The 17,217-nt window shown below is 48.5% G+C and overlaps 1 protein-coding gene across 1 annotated transcript in view; it reads right to left on the reverse strand.

Moving 5' to 3' along the window:
- Positions 1 to 3,537: 3,537 nt before the first annotated feature.
- Positions 3,538 to 17,217, reverse strand: part of LOC309685609 (inositol 1,4,5-trisphosphate receptor-interacting protein-like 1) — a gene marked incomplete at both ends in the record, with an annotated part of 59,700 nt that continues 46,020 nt past the window's right edge. Inside the window, 2 exons of the mRNA XM_082501347.1 lie at positions 3,538 to 3,575; positions 5,440 to 6,543. Coding sequence (XP_082357473.1) covers positions 3,538 to 3,575; positions 5,440 to 6,543 — 1,142 coding nt within the window. The remainder of the gene's footprint in view (positions 3,576 to 5,439; positions 6,544 to 17,217) is intronic.

The raw sequence follows: 17,217 nt of genomic DNA on the forward strand, positions 1-17,217 counted from the left end.
GTTGTAGGTGCCGATTTCCTGTTACTGCCTGAACCCCTGTGACTCCCAGGCTCCCGCACTTGATACCCACAATAAAAGGATATTTTCTCTCTCCTGACTGTGTCTGCCGTACGATGTTCTGGACTAGGCAGATGTTTTGTGATGAATGGTATTGGAGGAGTTTGGGATCATCCCAGATGGAATCGTCCCAGAATCCTTTCCAGGGGGCATCAGGGCTTAGTTCAAAGGCTTTAGGAGTCTCACCAAAGCAGAGAATCACACAGAGTGGCTGAGTTTGGGAGGGACTTGTGGAGACTGGCCCTACCCCTCTGCTCAAGGAGCATCACCTAGATCCAGTAAAATATATCACCCCAAGATTAAAATACTGGTTTCTCATGTGCAGCTGGAATATCCTGTCTTGTAATTGGTGCCCCTTTCCTCTGGTCCTCTCAGTGCACACTCTTAAGCAGAGCCTGGCTCCCTCTTCTTGTTTCCTTCTCAGCAGGTGTTTATACACATTGATAAGACACCCCACCCACCCCCACCCCCAGTCTTCTCTTCTCCCAGCTGAGGAGTGCCAGCTCTCGTAGCCTCTCCTCACGTGGCAACGAGAAGGAGAATTTCCGCGGGTCCCCTTTTGGAAACTTTTGGAAGTCCTTCCTCTCCAGTATGAAATTTGAGACATTAGTTTTCATCTCAGATTCTTCATGAGCTGTGTGGTTTCAGTTTGGTGTAGAAGTGCCAGAGCACATCATTAACGGGGTGTTAATTGGGCAGTTCTGGCCATGAAGCTCCTTGGAGCACTAAGCTGGACACCTGGAGACTGCACCTGCGTGTCAGCCAGGCTGGATGCTCAGGGTGCAGCACAGCAGCGTGACAGCCACTGCTCGAGCACGTGTGCACTGGCGACTTGCCCCTGAGCATCCTCGTGCCCTGAGGGTTTGGACCTCTCGGGTTGTCCTGACAAAAAGTTATTGACAAAGGTATGAAGGTGGTGCAAGGAAGAGCTGTTGGGAGAATCTGCCACCATCCTTCTCCTGGTGGGAAGGTGTTGGCAGTGAGAGCTCTATAATGGGGGACATTGCTTATCGCTAGCGCAGCAACCGAGTGAGGAAGGTGCTCCCATTTACCACCTGTAGGATTTTGGTCCAAGGCATTACAAGGCTGCACTCTACATTACACCCCAACTTCTCCTCTTATTTGACATCACTTGTTCATATCAGATTCTCAAGTTCTTGTATTTCAGGTATCTTCGACAAATACCTGCATCTTACCCAGAGGAGACGGCACTGGAACAGTGTTGCAAACACAACATCCCATTGAAGTTCCATCTGAAAAAGTGCATGCCACAGCTCTCCAGTCTGTGTGGGCAATTACCCCACATCAGGGTATCAAACCCGGAGTAATATTGCTGAAGGAGCTGGAGCAACGCTCCAGTAGATGACACTGCTGCTTTTCTCCCCTGTCACAGGTTGGCTCCTCGGGCTTTGTAGTCTTGTGCTACGAGCGCATGCCCTGGGTACAGCTCTGACACACCAACACGCAAATACTGAGATTTGGTCAGCCTCGACTGTCACTAACTCATCTGTTTTTTGTATCAAGGGAAGATGAGCAGCTGCAGGTCTTTTGGTAACTTGTTTCCATGGCATACCAACCCCAGCAGCTGTACTATAGAACTATACTGTGCTACGTGATTTTGGTGATAATGTCTCTCATTGCTCTCTCTCCTGAGTAGGTAATGGCTGTTATCTGCCAATGAATATCACAAACCCAACTGATGGTGGACCGTTTCCTCCCTCGATGTCAGAAACGCTGCTTCGACTTTGAAAACATGTGTTGTTCCAACATAACCGATGAAGCAGCCAGCATGAAGCAAGACATTAAAAATTCTCCAGGACATAATGCATCAAGTGAAACAACCCACTGGCGGTGCCCGGCTGGCTGAGGGGTTTAATTTCTTGACAGGAGGAATGGGACAGCTGATTCAAAGCATTACTGTAGAGAGATGTTTATTCCTTTTGCTACGTGTGTTTATTTCATGCCGCTGTAAATTACTCTGTATTACACCCCGCAAGTTTGAATGGACATTTCCAACTTTGTCAGCTCCAGGAGAAGTGGTCTCTTGAGCGAGGGGGTAGAATGTGGGAAAGTAACGGAAGATTGGAGAGGAGGACTGTAAACACGCTCAAGTGACTTGCACCTGGGGTGAGGACAACACATCTATCACACTAATTGTTGTTCAGCCCTGTGTGCTCACAAGTGGAACATCCACACTTAGATAACGTGAGCCTGGGATGGGCTCAGGGACACCTTATTGTCCTGGTTTGAGCCACACAGGACTAATTTCTCCTCTAACACTTGGGAAAACTGCACTTTTAGAAGACTCCAGTGTCTGAATTTGTGAAAATATTGACTTTACAGCCAGCTGTGGTGTGTGGGTCTCAAGGTCTCAGTGTTTTCGAGCTCGCCAGGTGCAGGGATGAGGAGGAGCGAGACCCGGGCACTTGACCCAAGCTGCCAACAGGGTTAGTTCATACCATCAGCGTCACATTCACTATAAATTAGAAAGTTTGCTGCAAAGCTCTCTCTCACTTGGTGGCTGCCATCCTGAGAACTTCGTGCCCTGCTGCCAGAGCCCTGAGCCCTTCCCTTCCTCCTGAAGCCGCAGCGCTCGCAGTGTCCCACATTTGTTGTCCGCTGCTGGGAGCACACAGCTTCCTATGGATAGAATGGGCTGAGTATAATCTTTGCATATTCCGTATTGGTGTCGGGATCAATATCGGTTCTTTACTGCTGTTAATGTTAATTATCTAATCTTATTCTATTAAATCTGTTTATACTTCAGCTCTCGGGTTTTCTTGTTTTTCCCGATTTCCCTTTCCCGGGTGGGGAGGGGTCATCGGGTGATAGAATGATTGTCTAAATGACAACAGATTGTTATGGGTCTCTCAAACTACAACAAATTTGGTGCCCAATGTGGTATTGTAATGGGTTTGGCACTCAATGTGATATTTTGCACTTAATTTAAATAGTGCTGGGAGAACCGTAGGTTTCAATTGGAGAAGTCTGAAGGGTTGAAATTTTAAACAGATTTGATTGGATTCCTCGAAAAGTGACTATGACTCTGTTGGAATGGCTTTGAAGGAACCTGGTCAGAGTTCTCTGCTATCTTTGTATAAACTTAGGTCAGGAGCTATGGGAGCTGTGGGGGAGGTCATTGCTGTTTCTCTCTCCTTTAGGGCAGCTTATCGTTTCTCAATGTGGACTCAAAAACATTGCCTTGTTATTTTGTGTGGCGGTATTTTGCTATGTTATCAGGTCATTTGTAATCTTTCCGTTTTTTGTCACTTATATAATAGCACCTCGAGAATCGCAGTGCTCAAACCCATCTTGGGACAGTGGGAGTCCTTTGCTGACCATTGTGCATTGGGTTATGTTACGGGTCATTTAGCAAAGGAGAGGATGTCTCTTGAGAATTTAGATGTACTGATGTCATCAATAGTAACAGTTTTTGAGAGTTTGGAATACCCTTGGAAACTTTTGATTGTTGTGCTCGGGTTAAGTTTTGAGGGTTTGATCTTTTTCATTGGCTGGATCTGCGGCAGAGGGAAACATCCGGCAAAGACCCCACCGGCTCCTACCGCTCACAGCCGCTGGCGGCCTCTATGGCAGGTGGTGATCCCATCCAGACTCTGCCGGCTCCTGCAACAGCCCCCACCGCCCTCCTGCTGTACACCGTACCGGCACAGCCCCCGCCAGCCCCCCTGACGGACATCCTGCCTGCACAGCCCCTGCCAGCCCCCCTGATGGGCATCATGCCTGTGATGAAACAGGAAAAAAGGACTTCACTGAGAGGTTCAAATTAACAATTTCTTTGGACTTCGCTCACAGGTCCAATACATCACTGTTGCAAGTTCTGTGTGTGTGATGGCGATTACACTATTGCAGTTTAGAAGCAATTAGTGGGATCCACTATTGCGAGCTACAAATGCCCCCGACAAGTAGCAACACAAACCACAAGGGCGCTAGATATTAATGCCTTAGAAGAGTGCACCAGTCACAAACTCAATCGCATGCCCTATACCGTACGGATGTTTCTTAGTCACTTACCCTCTCTCTCTCAGGTGAGGTCGCTCCATCCTGGGGAAGTTACCCTGTACAGCGTCCTGGATGTGGGGGACGGATCTCCGAGGGGCCAGCTGTATCCTTGGAGGATTCCCCATTTGTCTCCCCAGACCCTGCGGTTTATATTTCCTGACTCGGTGAGGGTGCAGGATTATGCCCGAGTGGATTACACTGTCTGGGATATTTCCCTCTGGTGGTGCCATAGCGAAGTCTCTGTTGCCAATTTGTGATGTCCAGCGCTCAGCGTCACGGGAATAGTGGTGGGATGGGACTCGGGGTATTTTGTTTGTTAAGGGCCATTTGGTTTTGGTTGTTCTGTGCCATCTTGAGATAAGCCTGGGCTGAGCTGTTTTGCAGCTCCCCCCAAGTTCTCTCTGCACAGCCAAGGCACGGCGGAGATGGAGCTGAGTGGGATGGCAGCTCCCTGCCTCTCACCTCTTGTGCTCTGAAACCGGCTTGGCTGGCTGCTTCTATACAGAGAGAAGGGGCTGAGTGGGGCTGGGAGGGCAGGAGGTGGTGGCGGGGGGAGCGGGCCAGCAGCCTCAGGGAGGTGGTTGTGCAGGTGCCGCGAGGGTATGGAGAATGAGCCTGGTACTTGTACAGGAGGCAGAGCCCTGCTCAGCAGTCGTGACACTTCTTCCCTGTGCACAGGGCTCCCCACTCGGGCAGGGTCCTAGCCATCCCACAGGGGTCACCCAAGGGCTGTCGGGCTACCAGGACGTGCTTTGTGTACTGCTCCCAAGGAAGGCACTGCAGGCTCCCTACCTATGGAGCCACCCAGAGAGCTGTGGAGGGGGACAAGTGATTGCCATTGCCCCAGCGCAGGAGCAGAGACAGGTGGCAGCCTTAGCTCCAGAATCAGTGAAAGCAGAGCCACCGCATCAGCTCTTCAGCAAAACGCTCTGCCACTCTGGGGCAGCCAAGCGCTCAGCACTTCCCCCCAAAACCGATGCCCACACATGCACAGACGCACGTCTGTGTGTGAAACAAATTATTTACTGACATCTATGTACAGGGTAAAGCTCCTCAAGGGACAGGGTGGTGGCTGGGCCCATGGTAACAGGAGTCTCTGTCGCAAGGCTCCTTGCAAGGGCGACTCCAGCCGCATCGCGTCCCACTCCCCAGAGTGCGGTTCTGCTGCAGAGGAAAGATGTGGCAGCAGTTCCCAGAGCCGACTGAGTAGCGTGTTGTGCGTGCCCAGCGTGCTCAGTTCCGCAGCACCAGCTCCCAGGGGAGTATCTAGGGGACACTAAGAGAGCTCCGTGCGTGAGGAGCTCTTTCGGTGTCCGTAGAAGAGCAGGCTTGTGAGCCGATCTTGCAGCTTATCGGCCTCACGCATTGCCTTGGCGTGGGCGGCTGGATCGTGCAGCAGGCACTGGAAGAGGTTGAGTGGCTCTGCTGTTTGGAGGGCTGGGGGCAAGACGATGTCCTCGGGCATGTTCTCATTAGCAAAGAAGAAGTGGTCGAGGCGTCTGTCGTGCAGGCAGCCGCGCAGGTACCACAGGATATCCTGCAGCCGCATGAGGAATTCCCTCCTGCTCCAGCTCGACACTGGTAAGGTGTTGAGGAGGTGCATGGCAACCGTCTTGAAGATAGCGGTGGAAAAGCTGGTGCCCAGCAGGATAGCAGCAAAGAGCTGGAGGCATTTGAGGTGGGAGGTGTCGTGTGGGGCCTGCCTGGCCACATGCCTGAAGAACTTCACCTCTGCCACCGCGTAGCTCTCTACCCACGTTGTGCTGGGGGTGAGGATGGCCTCTGTAGTCTCCTGGCTGCTCAGGAAGATGTCTGAGTCACCTCGCCGCACCCCAAACATGATGTCAATGAGGATGCTTTTCCCGGAGGCGTTCGTCAGCTGCAGCTTGCAGGAGCGGCTGGAAGGCAGCACCTTCATGCTGTAGCGCCGCGCCTGAGGCATCTCTTCCCAGGCTGAGCTCACCAGGTTCTGCAACCACTGGGCTGTTTTGTGCACATCCAGGTAGGAGCCGGTGCAGAGGGTGCTGAGGAGGCCGGCCGACGGATTTTTCCTCAGCTCCTCCTCCTGGGGGTGGTGGAGGTAGAACGGCGTGTTCTCCACCAGCTGATCCCTGCTGCAGGTACACGCCAGCTCCACGCGGACGCGGGAGTTCTTTGCTGGCATCTCCGCTGCAGTGCCCAGCTCCAGGTGGAAAACGTGCCCACGGGGGGGCTTAAGGGGCACAAGCAGGCGGTACACAGCATCACGCCCACGGGGACTCCAACCTTCGAAGGCGCTGCCCACCCCGATGGCTGGCTGCAGGACCGGGAAGAAAGTATTGGACATGCGCTCTTGCAAGACAGCCAGGAGGTCGCCCACCAGCTCCTCCACCACGCGGCTCCTGTAGGCCAGGCGCTGCACTGACGAACGGATGCGCTTTGCAAACCTCCCAAACACACGCTTCTCATAGTCGCCAGAACCTTCTCCTGCGCATTGTTCGTTGCTGCACTCTGTGCTGCTGCCTGAGCTCTCCTCTGCAGCGCTGCTGTCTGGCTGGGGGCTCCTTTTGCTGAGGCACCAGCAGAGCCTGAAGATGAGGACGAGGACTGCAGCGAGCGCCCAGACCTGCCAGTGCTGCAAGGCAGCGAAGAACAGGTCTCCCCAGGCTGAGGCATTCTGCTCCGTGTCCTGCAGCAGCCGAGTCTTGGGCTGGCTCAGCTGCTGCGCGTGCTGCCGCATGTGCCCGCAGGTGGCCTCACCCAGCTCCTGGCAGACCATGTGCAGGAGCTGGAGGATGCTCTGCACGAGCAAGGTGAGGAAGGTTGTGTCAGCCATGGCCTGTGGGAGGAGGGAGAGAAGGGGTTGAGTGGGGCTGGGAAGGCAGGAGGTGGTGGTGGGGGGAGCGGGGCCGGCAGCCGCAGGGAGCTGGGGGCAGGCAGGAGAGGGGGCGAGGCAGCTGGGGGACAGCAAGGCCTGCGCCCAGCCCCGGTGGCGGCGGTGGCAGCGTGCCCGGCCCCAGGCGCTCCCGCCAGCAGCTGGGCCCTTGATGCAGGATGAGAACCCACCCCCCGGGGGCCCGCCGTTCTGCCCGGGCCCCGCTCCGGCTCAGTCTCCCGCCGCCTGCGCACTCACCTCTGGCTCAGGCTGTGCTGGGGCAGCGCTGCCTGTGGGCGCCTTTTATAGCTGCCCCCATTGTGACGCGGCCCCTCTGATGTCACAGGCGCCAGAGCGCATCACTGGCATGGCCGCCATCCAGCCCCCCCGCCTCAGCGCCTCACAGCTGCCCCCGGCAACCAGAGCCCCGACAGACACAGAGTACAGGCCCAGCCGGCAGGACAGGGCTGCCAGTTGCTCTGCTTCCACTGCTTTAGCCGCCCCCACGGAGCATTTGCCACTGTCCTGGAGTCAGGAGAGAGAGAGAGTCTTGGCCACTTTTCTCCTTCAGCAACAGCTAACGCCAGCTGGACGGCTTTTCCCTCTGCAGATTGACTCCGCTCACCTTGTCCTTCAGCAGCTTCTGCCACTCGTCCTGTAGGACTCCACACCGCAGCATTCCACCTTCGATGCTTTCCTACAGTACGACAAGGCCCATCAGTAACCAGAGCATGCTGGTTCTCATTAGCTGAGGGAATGAGAGTTCATGATATGGTGGAGCTTCCTCAGCACATGTCACCACCTCCTCTGGTGGCACCCCAAAGGCCTTGCCTTTGGGCATATTTGTGATCACTTCTACCATTCCTGGGCAATTAGGGTTTCCTGTTTGAGCTCACTGTGTCATTAAGGCAACCCACTTACTCCAGGTAGTATCGGTGGTATGGTGAGTAGAAGGAACTTTACCCTTGAACATCCAGCTCAGGCTGTCTTTAGCAGCACAGACTAAGGATGGGCTCTGAGTTTAGGAGCTGACATCCTATCTGATGGATGGGAGGACAGAGATCTCAGGACAAAATAAGAGTCTGCACATATCTGACTGACACAAAAATCGTTTAAAACCAGTGTGCCAAGTTTTCTGCCTTAAACTTGCCTGAGGGATGGGGAGGGAACTGATCCTACTCAGAGGGGAACTTTGAGGGGAGTGTCTTTCCTCCAGTTGGGAAGAAAATCTGCAGGATTTGTGTCACTGTCCTTGTTTACCTTTGGATGTTGCAGGAAAGACACTTTGGTGCAACTACTTACTCTGCACTAGTTCTGTGCTTGAAATCTTAAAGCGCTGTCATGCGTGTATGGCATTTTTGATGAAATGGTACACGTAAAGCTAGATGAAGAAATGTATAACTAATATCTTGGATTTTATTTGCTGGATAAGGCAAGTTTGAAGCTGCCGGGACTGGAGTTTACGCTTGATTTGATGCACATGAGTAAGACAATTGAATTCAAAGTTCAGCATCTGTGCAAGGCTTCAAGACTGGGGACTTGCTTGGTAAAGAGGATGGTGTTTTCCTGTCACATTGCTGGGAATTAGAGAAGACTTTGCTTTTGTTGTCTTTTCTTATTCTAGTCTGAAAGAGAAACAGCTGTGAGAGAAATCTTAGGATGTGACCTGTTTCAAGACCCTCTCAAACAATTTATGTTTGTAAGAGACGTGCGAACTGAAAACCATCTTACCTTCTAACATAAATATTTGGAAATATTATTAATACATTATAGTAATGGGATAATTATTAAATGCTTTGGTACGTAGTGTCACATTATGATGAAAATCACTTGATAACAAATTAAAGCACTTTTATTGTAATTGCTATGGTTCTAGAGGATACACATGGTTATGCAGTATGGATTTTAAAGACTTACATGAATTTTTAAGCTTAGCAGATACAAACCTTTGGAGAATAGCCAGTATTCTTGAATGTGCTATATACACTCTAAGGAGTATTTAACTAAATCTTTTGGACCTTGGTTGGAAGTAACTAACATTCTAAACTTTCTAAACTTTCTTCTAAACTTTCAATAATTCATACTTTTTTTTCAGTTACAGCTGCAGATTTGTTTAAAATAAACTCAAATGCTCTGTAGGTACACGTGGCAGGGGGGAACATATAAAAACGATATGCTTCAGAAAGCTGTGACATCTGATAGTTAATAATCTATATGAATAACCAAGCAATTGTGGATTGCACTAACTGACTACTAGGAGCACATTTGCCACTGAACCCAGTAAAAGTCTGGTTTCTAAATCACCTTCCAGGAAAATGCTCCTTCATGTTATTGCATCTGTCCATTAAGAAGAGCAACTGGTGCCATGGAAGCTAGCTGGCATAGCTCTAAGGACATTTGGAGGGGCCTTGGTGATCCTCCACATAACTGGCTTGTGTCTGCTGCATTCACAGGTTGTCCCTTAGGACTTCAGTGACCTATTTCCCAGACTTGCCCTAAGTCGGTCTCATACACAATGGCTTTTATCAGCTAGTTTAGTCTCTAATGTCTCTATAGACCTAAAATTGTTGAATTTGGATGCTCCTGATGAGGCAGGAATGGAAAAGTGAGAGCCTGGATTATTTTAAGATGACGGTGAGCTCTAGCCCTGTGCTGACCTGTGGCTGTACGTTGATAGCTCTGGACTTGTGGTGCACGTGAAGAACCGATTCATCAGGCTCACCTCACATGTGTGATCAGCTGTGATGTGGCAGTTGTCTGCCTCCCTGCCACCTTTAATCTGAGGCCTAGACCTCCGGCTCTATTGCCTAAGGAAGAGGAATACAGCATGGGGGTTCAGAAACCTGGAAAAGCAGTTCGAAGATCTTGCCCATAGAGAGTACATTTAGATTCACGTTTGTTCTGTGATAGGGAGCACTAAACCAGCCTGTGCTGCTCAGGGCAGCTGCTGACCCTTCCTGTGGCTACTGAGAGCCTTTAAACAAAGTGTGTGAACTAGCTTTTATCCCTGTGGCACAGGGTGACTGGCCATGGGAGAGGCGGCTGGAGCCTCTGCAGCACTAATCAATCAGGTGGTGCTGGCCTCAGGTGAAGTGGCTGGTGGGTGGGGGTGACCTGAAGAGAAATCATCTCTGGAAAGTTTGGCAGGGACTCTGTGCTGGGGTGTCTGGAGCAGGGAAGTGCTGTGGGGGATGTGATGGCCAGGCCGAGGGCTCCTGGGGGAGGCAGTAGCAGGGTACTCAGGGCATTGAGGGTACATCAGGAGTGAAAAGTGCAGCAAGCTAAAAGAGGCACTGGGAATCTGAAGTTCAGGGAGAAAACTCCAAAAAGAGGCAGAAGAGGGGGAGGAAAATTCTTTGGGAGCTGTAGTCCAGGTTTAGCTTTGGTATTAACCCCAAGTTTCCTGTTTCCTCAAAGATGTGCCCTGAGGTGAGGGCCTAAAATAGACTTGGGCATGTTCCAGGCTCTCTATAGTGTGGTGAGTATGTATCACCCTATTTCCCTTCAGGAACATTACTGTTAAAACAAAGCCAAAAGTCTATTATGTTCCTTGATTCCCTGACAGTCAAAGTCTGTATTTCAGGAACAAACTCTTGGGGGTATAATCAAACAGCAACACTAATCTGCCCTGTTAGATGTGCATAATTGATTGTACTAAGTAATTTTTTGCGGTCTGTTTTAAGGAAAACATGTGGCCCGGTCTTCAGTGGGTGGAACTGCTTTCTCTTACACTAGCTGACCATCTCATGTATCTTATCATCTTTTTTTTTTGCTTCTTTAAAGCAAAACCCCAAGGTAGTGACAGAGAAATTGTTGTCTTCATTTGTGATGTCATGTCCAAATTTTGACTACAAATGCTTCATCTAGAAGGTTATCAGAAATTATGTTTCAGTAAATAAGTGTTGTGAGGTCCACGACTTCTGTAGTTCTGTTAGTTCATTGGGGAAATACAGCTGAGAGACGGTGACAAATGTGTCTGCAGATGCTTTGCTGCTCTTGCTGTATCTCTAGTGCTGGTTAACACTGGATGAGCCAAAGAGCAGAATCATTGTCCATTTCTGTTCTGGTACGTAGCTTAGTTGTGCAGTCGTGTACTTAAACTGTGTTCAGCTTTGTTTTCTTTAAAGAGGCTTTAATAATGTAAGGCACCTTCAGAAAATGTATAATTGTGTGCAATTTGCTGCTTAAGAGTACACAGTGCTTCCCATTTGAACTACTGTTCGCTCCTGAAAGCAGGAGCGGAGAACACGTCTTCTTTGAATTTGAAAGTGTTTTTCTCCTATGTGCGGAGTGACAGAATGCATAAAACTGGTCTTTGGGATGTGTGTATGCAAAGTGAGATGATGGTGAAGCCTATTTTGAAGTCAATTTATTACGGCTATTCTGTATATGGCTATTACTTCCTGTTGTAGAACAGTCTCTTCAGCTTCCTCAATAGCTGTTTCTTTGCAGGCAGGTCCTCCCCTTGCTCTCCTTTGGTTCTGTCAGTGTGAAGCTGGGCTTTTGCTCTTATTTCGATTGTTCTGGAGAGGTGTTTTATATCATGATCTCATGGGATAATCAAGGAAGGTGAGAAAAGTACTGAATCAATCTGTTTTTAGCTTGAAATTCTCCCAGTATCCAATCTTCTTTTAAAGGTGCCACAAGATCAAAACTCTTAGCAATGTGCTGCAGATCATAGAGACTGTTTCATGTCCTGCTGTATGCAGCCTGCTATACCTATAGAGTAGCTGTGATTCCTTGGTCTGCTGGTTCTGAGTTTTGCTTGCTCCTGAAGTTCCCAGCTGTCTGCAGAAATAAGTACATTAGATGCTCTGAAAGCTGCAACGGCCTCCTTAATCTTCTAGGCAGGTTGAACGCTGTTCTCCTGAATGTCTAAACTGTGTTTCTATTACCTTTACTTTTTCCATGGATGCCAGGTTATTGCCATGCATTTGACAAGAGCTGCAATTTAACCCAGGAAGTCAGGCTGCTGCAGGAATCACAGCCTGTTAATTAAGGGGTGTATTTTGCTGTGGGCTTGTGTTGCCTTCAAGGCAGTTACTTTAATTTTCAGGATATCAAATGGTCCAGGCATCCTGATCTGCAAGATTTTTCCCTCTTTTCGCTTATGCTCTAAGCCACAGAGAACTACCATCTGTTCCCAACTCTGGGTCTCATGGAGAAACATACCACGTTCAGAACATGCCTGTGCTGGGGTACCAAACCTGGGACAGCCTTTTTTAACGAGACAATGATCTCCCAGATAGTACTACCCAATATAGTGCCACTTGAAATGTGCCTGTAATGCAGATACTCAGTGGGAGAAGATGCTGGGTTCAAAGAAGCTTGTTTGTAAAAGATACTTTGACTTTCAAATGCTACCTTTTCCCTTCTGTGAAATGGGAATGATGATATATTATGTTATAACTGGTTGGCTGGATGAGGGGAGGGTCGTAGATGTCATCTACCTTGACTTTAGCAAGGCTTTTGACACTGTCTCCCATAACATCCTCATTAGGAAGCTGAGGAAGTATGGGCTAGATGAGGTGACAGTGAGGTGGATTGAGAGTTGGCTGCGGGACAGAACTTAGAGGGTTGTGATCAGCAGCACAGAGTCTAGTTGGAGGCCTGTAAACAGTAGTGTCCCCCAGGGGTCAATACTCAGTCTTATTTAATATCTTATTTAATATATTCATTGATGACCTGGATGAGGGGACAGAGTGTATCCTCAGCAAGTTTGCTGATGATACCAAAGTGGGTGGGGTGGCTGACACCCCAGAGGGCCGTGCTGCCATCCAGTGCGACCTGGACAGGCTGGAGAGCTGGGCAGAGAAGAACATAATGAGGTTCAACAAAAGCAAGTGCAGGGTCCTGCACCTGGGGAGGAAGAATGCTAGGCACCAGTATAGGTTAGGGGCAGACCTGCTGGGAAGTAGCTCTGAGGAGAAGGATCTGGGGGTCGTGGTAGGCAGTAAATTATCCATGGCCCAGCAATATGACCTTGTTGCCAAAAAGGCCAATGGAATCCTGGGCTGCATAGGGAAGAGAGTGGCCAGTAGGTCGAGGGAGGTCATTCTCCCCCTCTGCACTGGTGAGGCTGCAACTGGAATACTGTGTCCAGTTTTGGGCTCCCCAGCTCAAGAGGGACAGGGAACTGCTGGAGCGAGTCCAGCGAAGGGCAACTAAGATGATTAAGGGATTGGAGCATCTCCCTTATGAGGAAAGGCCGAGAGAGCTGGGACTCTTTAGCCTGGAGAAGAGAAGGCTGAGGGGAGACCTTATTATGGCATACAAGTATCTAAAGGGTGGGTTGAAGGATGGAGCCAGGCTCTTTTCACTGGTTCCAAGTGACAGGACGAGGGGTAATGGGCACAAGTTAGAACACAGGAAGTTCCGTTCAAATACGTGGAAACACTTCTTTACGGTGAGGGTGACGGAGCACTGGAACAGGCTGCCCAGGGAGGTTGTGGAGTCCCCTTCTCTGGAGATTTTCAAGACCCGCCTGGATGCAGTCCTGAGTGATGTGCTCTAGGCAATCCTGCTTTAGCAGGGGAGTTGGACTAGATGATCTCTAGAGTTCCCTTCCAACTCTGAAAATTCCAGGATTCCGTGATTCAGTGATATTTCCTGACCTTTCATTACCCTCAAGGTCAGATCTAATCTTAGAAAAAGCTTGAGGACAATAGTGTTTGCTTTTTTTTTCCAGCACGCACAGTTCAGGAGACCATTGATCTGGACTCCTGGGTTGAGGACAGGACTTTGAGGTGTCTGCCTTTCCGTGATGATACGCACAATTTCAAGCTTCCTTGCTCAAGGGTGCCAATTGAAATCAAACAGCATCTCCTGCCTGGCCTCAGATACACGTGCTCTTCCAAATGGAGACAATGGCTTTTCTGCTAATGGATGGCTGCAGCCAATTTGTGTGATGAGGAAAAACTGCAGAGACCCTGGTCATTGTGATCTTTTGGGTTTTATTTTTTTTTATACTGCTTTCTCCTCAAGTCTAAATGTTCTTAGCTAATTTGCCACATCAAGGTGCAAAACTTCTGCCTGGCAATTTTTCAGTTTTGAAGACCACTAAAAACATTCTGGTCAACAAACATTAAATTTCCAGTAAAACCTGAGTACCCTCCTGAAGTAGCAACCCTTATGGTGAAAAACCACAAACCCATTTGGCCTGGCCAGATGCTTTCATCTCCTTAGTTCAGCTGAGTAAAGGATTCCTATGGTTCACCCCCACCCCCTCCCACTGCTTTATTTACTAACACAGTAGTAGGATCCAAGATAAAGGGGTTAAAAGCTGGTTTCTCACTGTTCCTTTTCCCCTTTCTTTTTCCTTTCTTTTAAGGACATGACCCTTTCACGTTAATGCTTTTTGCTTTCCCAATTTCTAGTCCCATTGTGGAGTGTATGAAAGCAGCAAATAAATGATACTTGAAAATGTCATAATTACATTTTCAGTAAATATGAAATTATCTTATTCATGTTGTAGTGAAAAGACTGTCCACCCACTTCCAGGAGAAAAGGCAAACCAACAGTGGATCAAATACTGACAAAACCTAATAGTAAACAGTGTGAGTAATTAATGCTTTTGGCATCTGCTGAGGCAGTAAAACCTTACATTGGCTTCATAGAGAGTGCCTGTACTAGAAATCTGTGCCTGGATCCTTTTGGATTTTGGCATTCTAAATTCTTGCAGCAACGCAACTGTTTTGCATCAAAGGTGACCAGACTTGTCTACCAAAGGAAGGAGGAGGGCCACTACAAACTGGATCCAGATCTATATTAACTGCTCTTGACAAGAAAGTAATGAGCATGGGGAAGAGATGGTTCTGGGGATGGCTGGGAGGGAGGAGTGGTCAAGTGCCTGGAGGAGTTGCTGCCTTACATTTTCTCTGGATGTACAGACGCTTGACACTCCTCAGTTGAGGTGGGACAGAGTATTGGAAAATATAGAGAATAGCCCAGCTTTGAGGGCTGTGGCATGGATGGCAAAATGCATTTATTTGGTCTCATTCATGTCTCTTGTGAATGGTGATAGCTAGTGAGCAGCAGGACAAGGAGCGGAGCAGCTACCCTGGGTTTCCGCACCTTGAAGGGGGACTCTGACTCACCTTTTCATAGTGATGCTTACTGCCAGGAGCTCTCCTTTCCTTGCTCTTCTGTGGAGTTTTGCTATCCCTTAGCTGTACCTGAGACAAGAAGGGGCTTTTATTATGAGTGAATTGGCTGTTGTCTGTGGACCTCCAGCTGAAGGTCTGTCCCTAGCTGTAAGGCTTCTGGATGGCTGGACTGGATGACCTTAGAGGTTCCTTCCAACTTAGATGATTATCTGATTCTGGAAAACAGAATCTGCTCCCAGGACAAGCACTTGGCAGAGTGGCAGGGTCACACTTGGGGTGTCCATTGGCATTGTGCCATGCCTGTTTACTTTACAGCAACAAAACTAAACCTAGAAAGAAGGACAATTTTCATGGATGTGTGAACAAGTAGGAAAATGCTAGTTTTGTATGGATGGAGGGAATACCAGCTAGTTAAAAAAAGGCCCACAGTTGAGGACTTACGTAGAACAAAAAGATCCATGCGCAGTAACGTCAAAGCAGCAAGAATGCAATTTCAATACAAGCTATTGCCAGTATGATGTGAAATTAAATTTTTTTGTTGTTATATTAGGTGCCAAAGAATCCAAGGTCTCATCAAGAGCACAGCCTGTTTGGTTTATATTTTTTCTTTTACAGAATTTGAAAAGAAAAAGTTGTTCTGTTGGCATTAGAACAACGCAGGAAAATAGTAATAAGTGATTTAAGATTCTCTATAGGCCAGTCCTCGGCATTTCTCACTTACATGGACTGACATGTTTGCTCTTAAATTTCTGAGTAATTGTAACCATATTAGAGTTGCATTCCATATCTGTCAGAAACAATAGTAAGCTATCAAAGGGAACACGTGTCTATACACAGACATTTCACTGCTATTAGTATCAGAGCACTTAAACTTATCATGCTATGGGCTTACACTCTCAACAGTGCGGAAAGGCAGGGGTGTAATCGTTAGCATTGTAGAGGTCCAACAGCTAGGACTGGCAGTCCCTGAGGAGATGAGGCGCTTGGCTCACATGGAACAAAAACTTGTATTAAACGAAAAATGAAGTCGTAAGAGCTTTTGTGCCGTTGAATGTGGTGCTATGCAGTGGTGTAGAAGACAGGGAGACTGAATAAACGGGCAACTTTCTCATGATGCAAGAGCTTTCTGCAGCCTCTCCGTTATGTTCTTCCTCCGGTTCTGGCTTGAAAGGAGAAATGCTGTTTTCTCTTTCCTGTGCCCACTGGAAATAATGCAGTGCATTAGTAGTCCTGGGACATGGCAATGGTGGAGGTAGAAGTTTCCTCTGGGCTGAGGTGCTGAAGACATTGTGCTAGCACAAACAGATGACATGAAGAGGAGTGAGCCTCTTCAGAGAAGAGTCCTAGCAGACTTCCATGCCTCTTAAATGCGTGCCTGGTAGTGATTGTGCTGCAGAGGAGACTTGAGCATCTGGTCACTTCACTCTAGTATTTTTTAGTTTATAAGGATATGAAAATTTGAACACGATATTTGAGATAAAGTTACCAATCTGATAAGACTGTCCTTCCCCGTGAGTGAGCATTGTTCTTGTAAGTATGGGATGGAACTATTACTGTATCAGCTGTGTCTGTAGCTCATTAGAAACGTACATTTCTGAGGTGGAAATCTACTTCATTTATGACTTTAAACTTGGTGTATGAGTGTCCCAAACTCTCTGCTGCTGCCTCTCTCAGAAAACTGCAAAAGTGCTACATATCCAGGAAAGACTGTTCTCCAAAAATGTTCTGCGTTTGCAGTTTGAAGAGCAGCCGACTTCTTTTAAGAGCCAAAACCTTTGGCAGACAAACTGTTTCATGTGTTGCATGGCTGGTGTGTGAATGTACTTTCGGGGGTGCTATTTCTCTGGGAGGGCACAGTTGGAAAAAGGGAAGGCCATCTCCAGGATGGTCAGTACCAACTTGCAACTCAGCTGGGAAAACTTATCAAAGTCTTGATAGAACCTGAAAACAAATAAGGCTGATGCAAGAATAAATGCCTAGTTTTAATGACTTTTCTCACGGGAAGAGGATGACCCTGTTAATGAACATTAGAAGCACTAACTTCTGGCAGTCCTGACTGAGGAAACAACATCCACCCAATATCCATTTTTATTTTTCTTTGTCTCTAAAGCAGACCAAATGTTCGGTATTCCTGCTTTTGTTTAAAACTGCCTCCCTGCCCGTCTGTCAGCTGAGATGTAG

The sequence above is a fragment of the Vanellus vanellus genome (genome assembly GCF_965231255.1).
Source record: "Vanellus vanellus genome assembly, contig: HAP1_SCAFFOLD_39, whole genome shotgun sequence".
In the NCBI taxonomy this organism is placed as follows: domain Eukaryota; kingdom Metazoa; phylum Chordata; class Aves; order Charadriiformes; family Charadriidae; genus Vanellus; species Vanellus vanellus.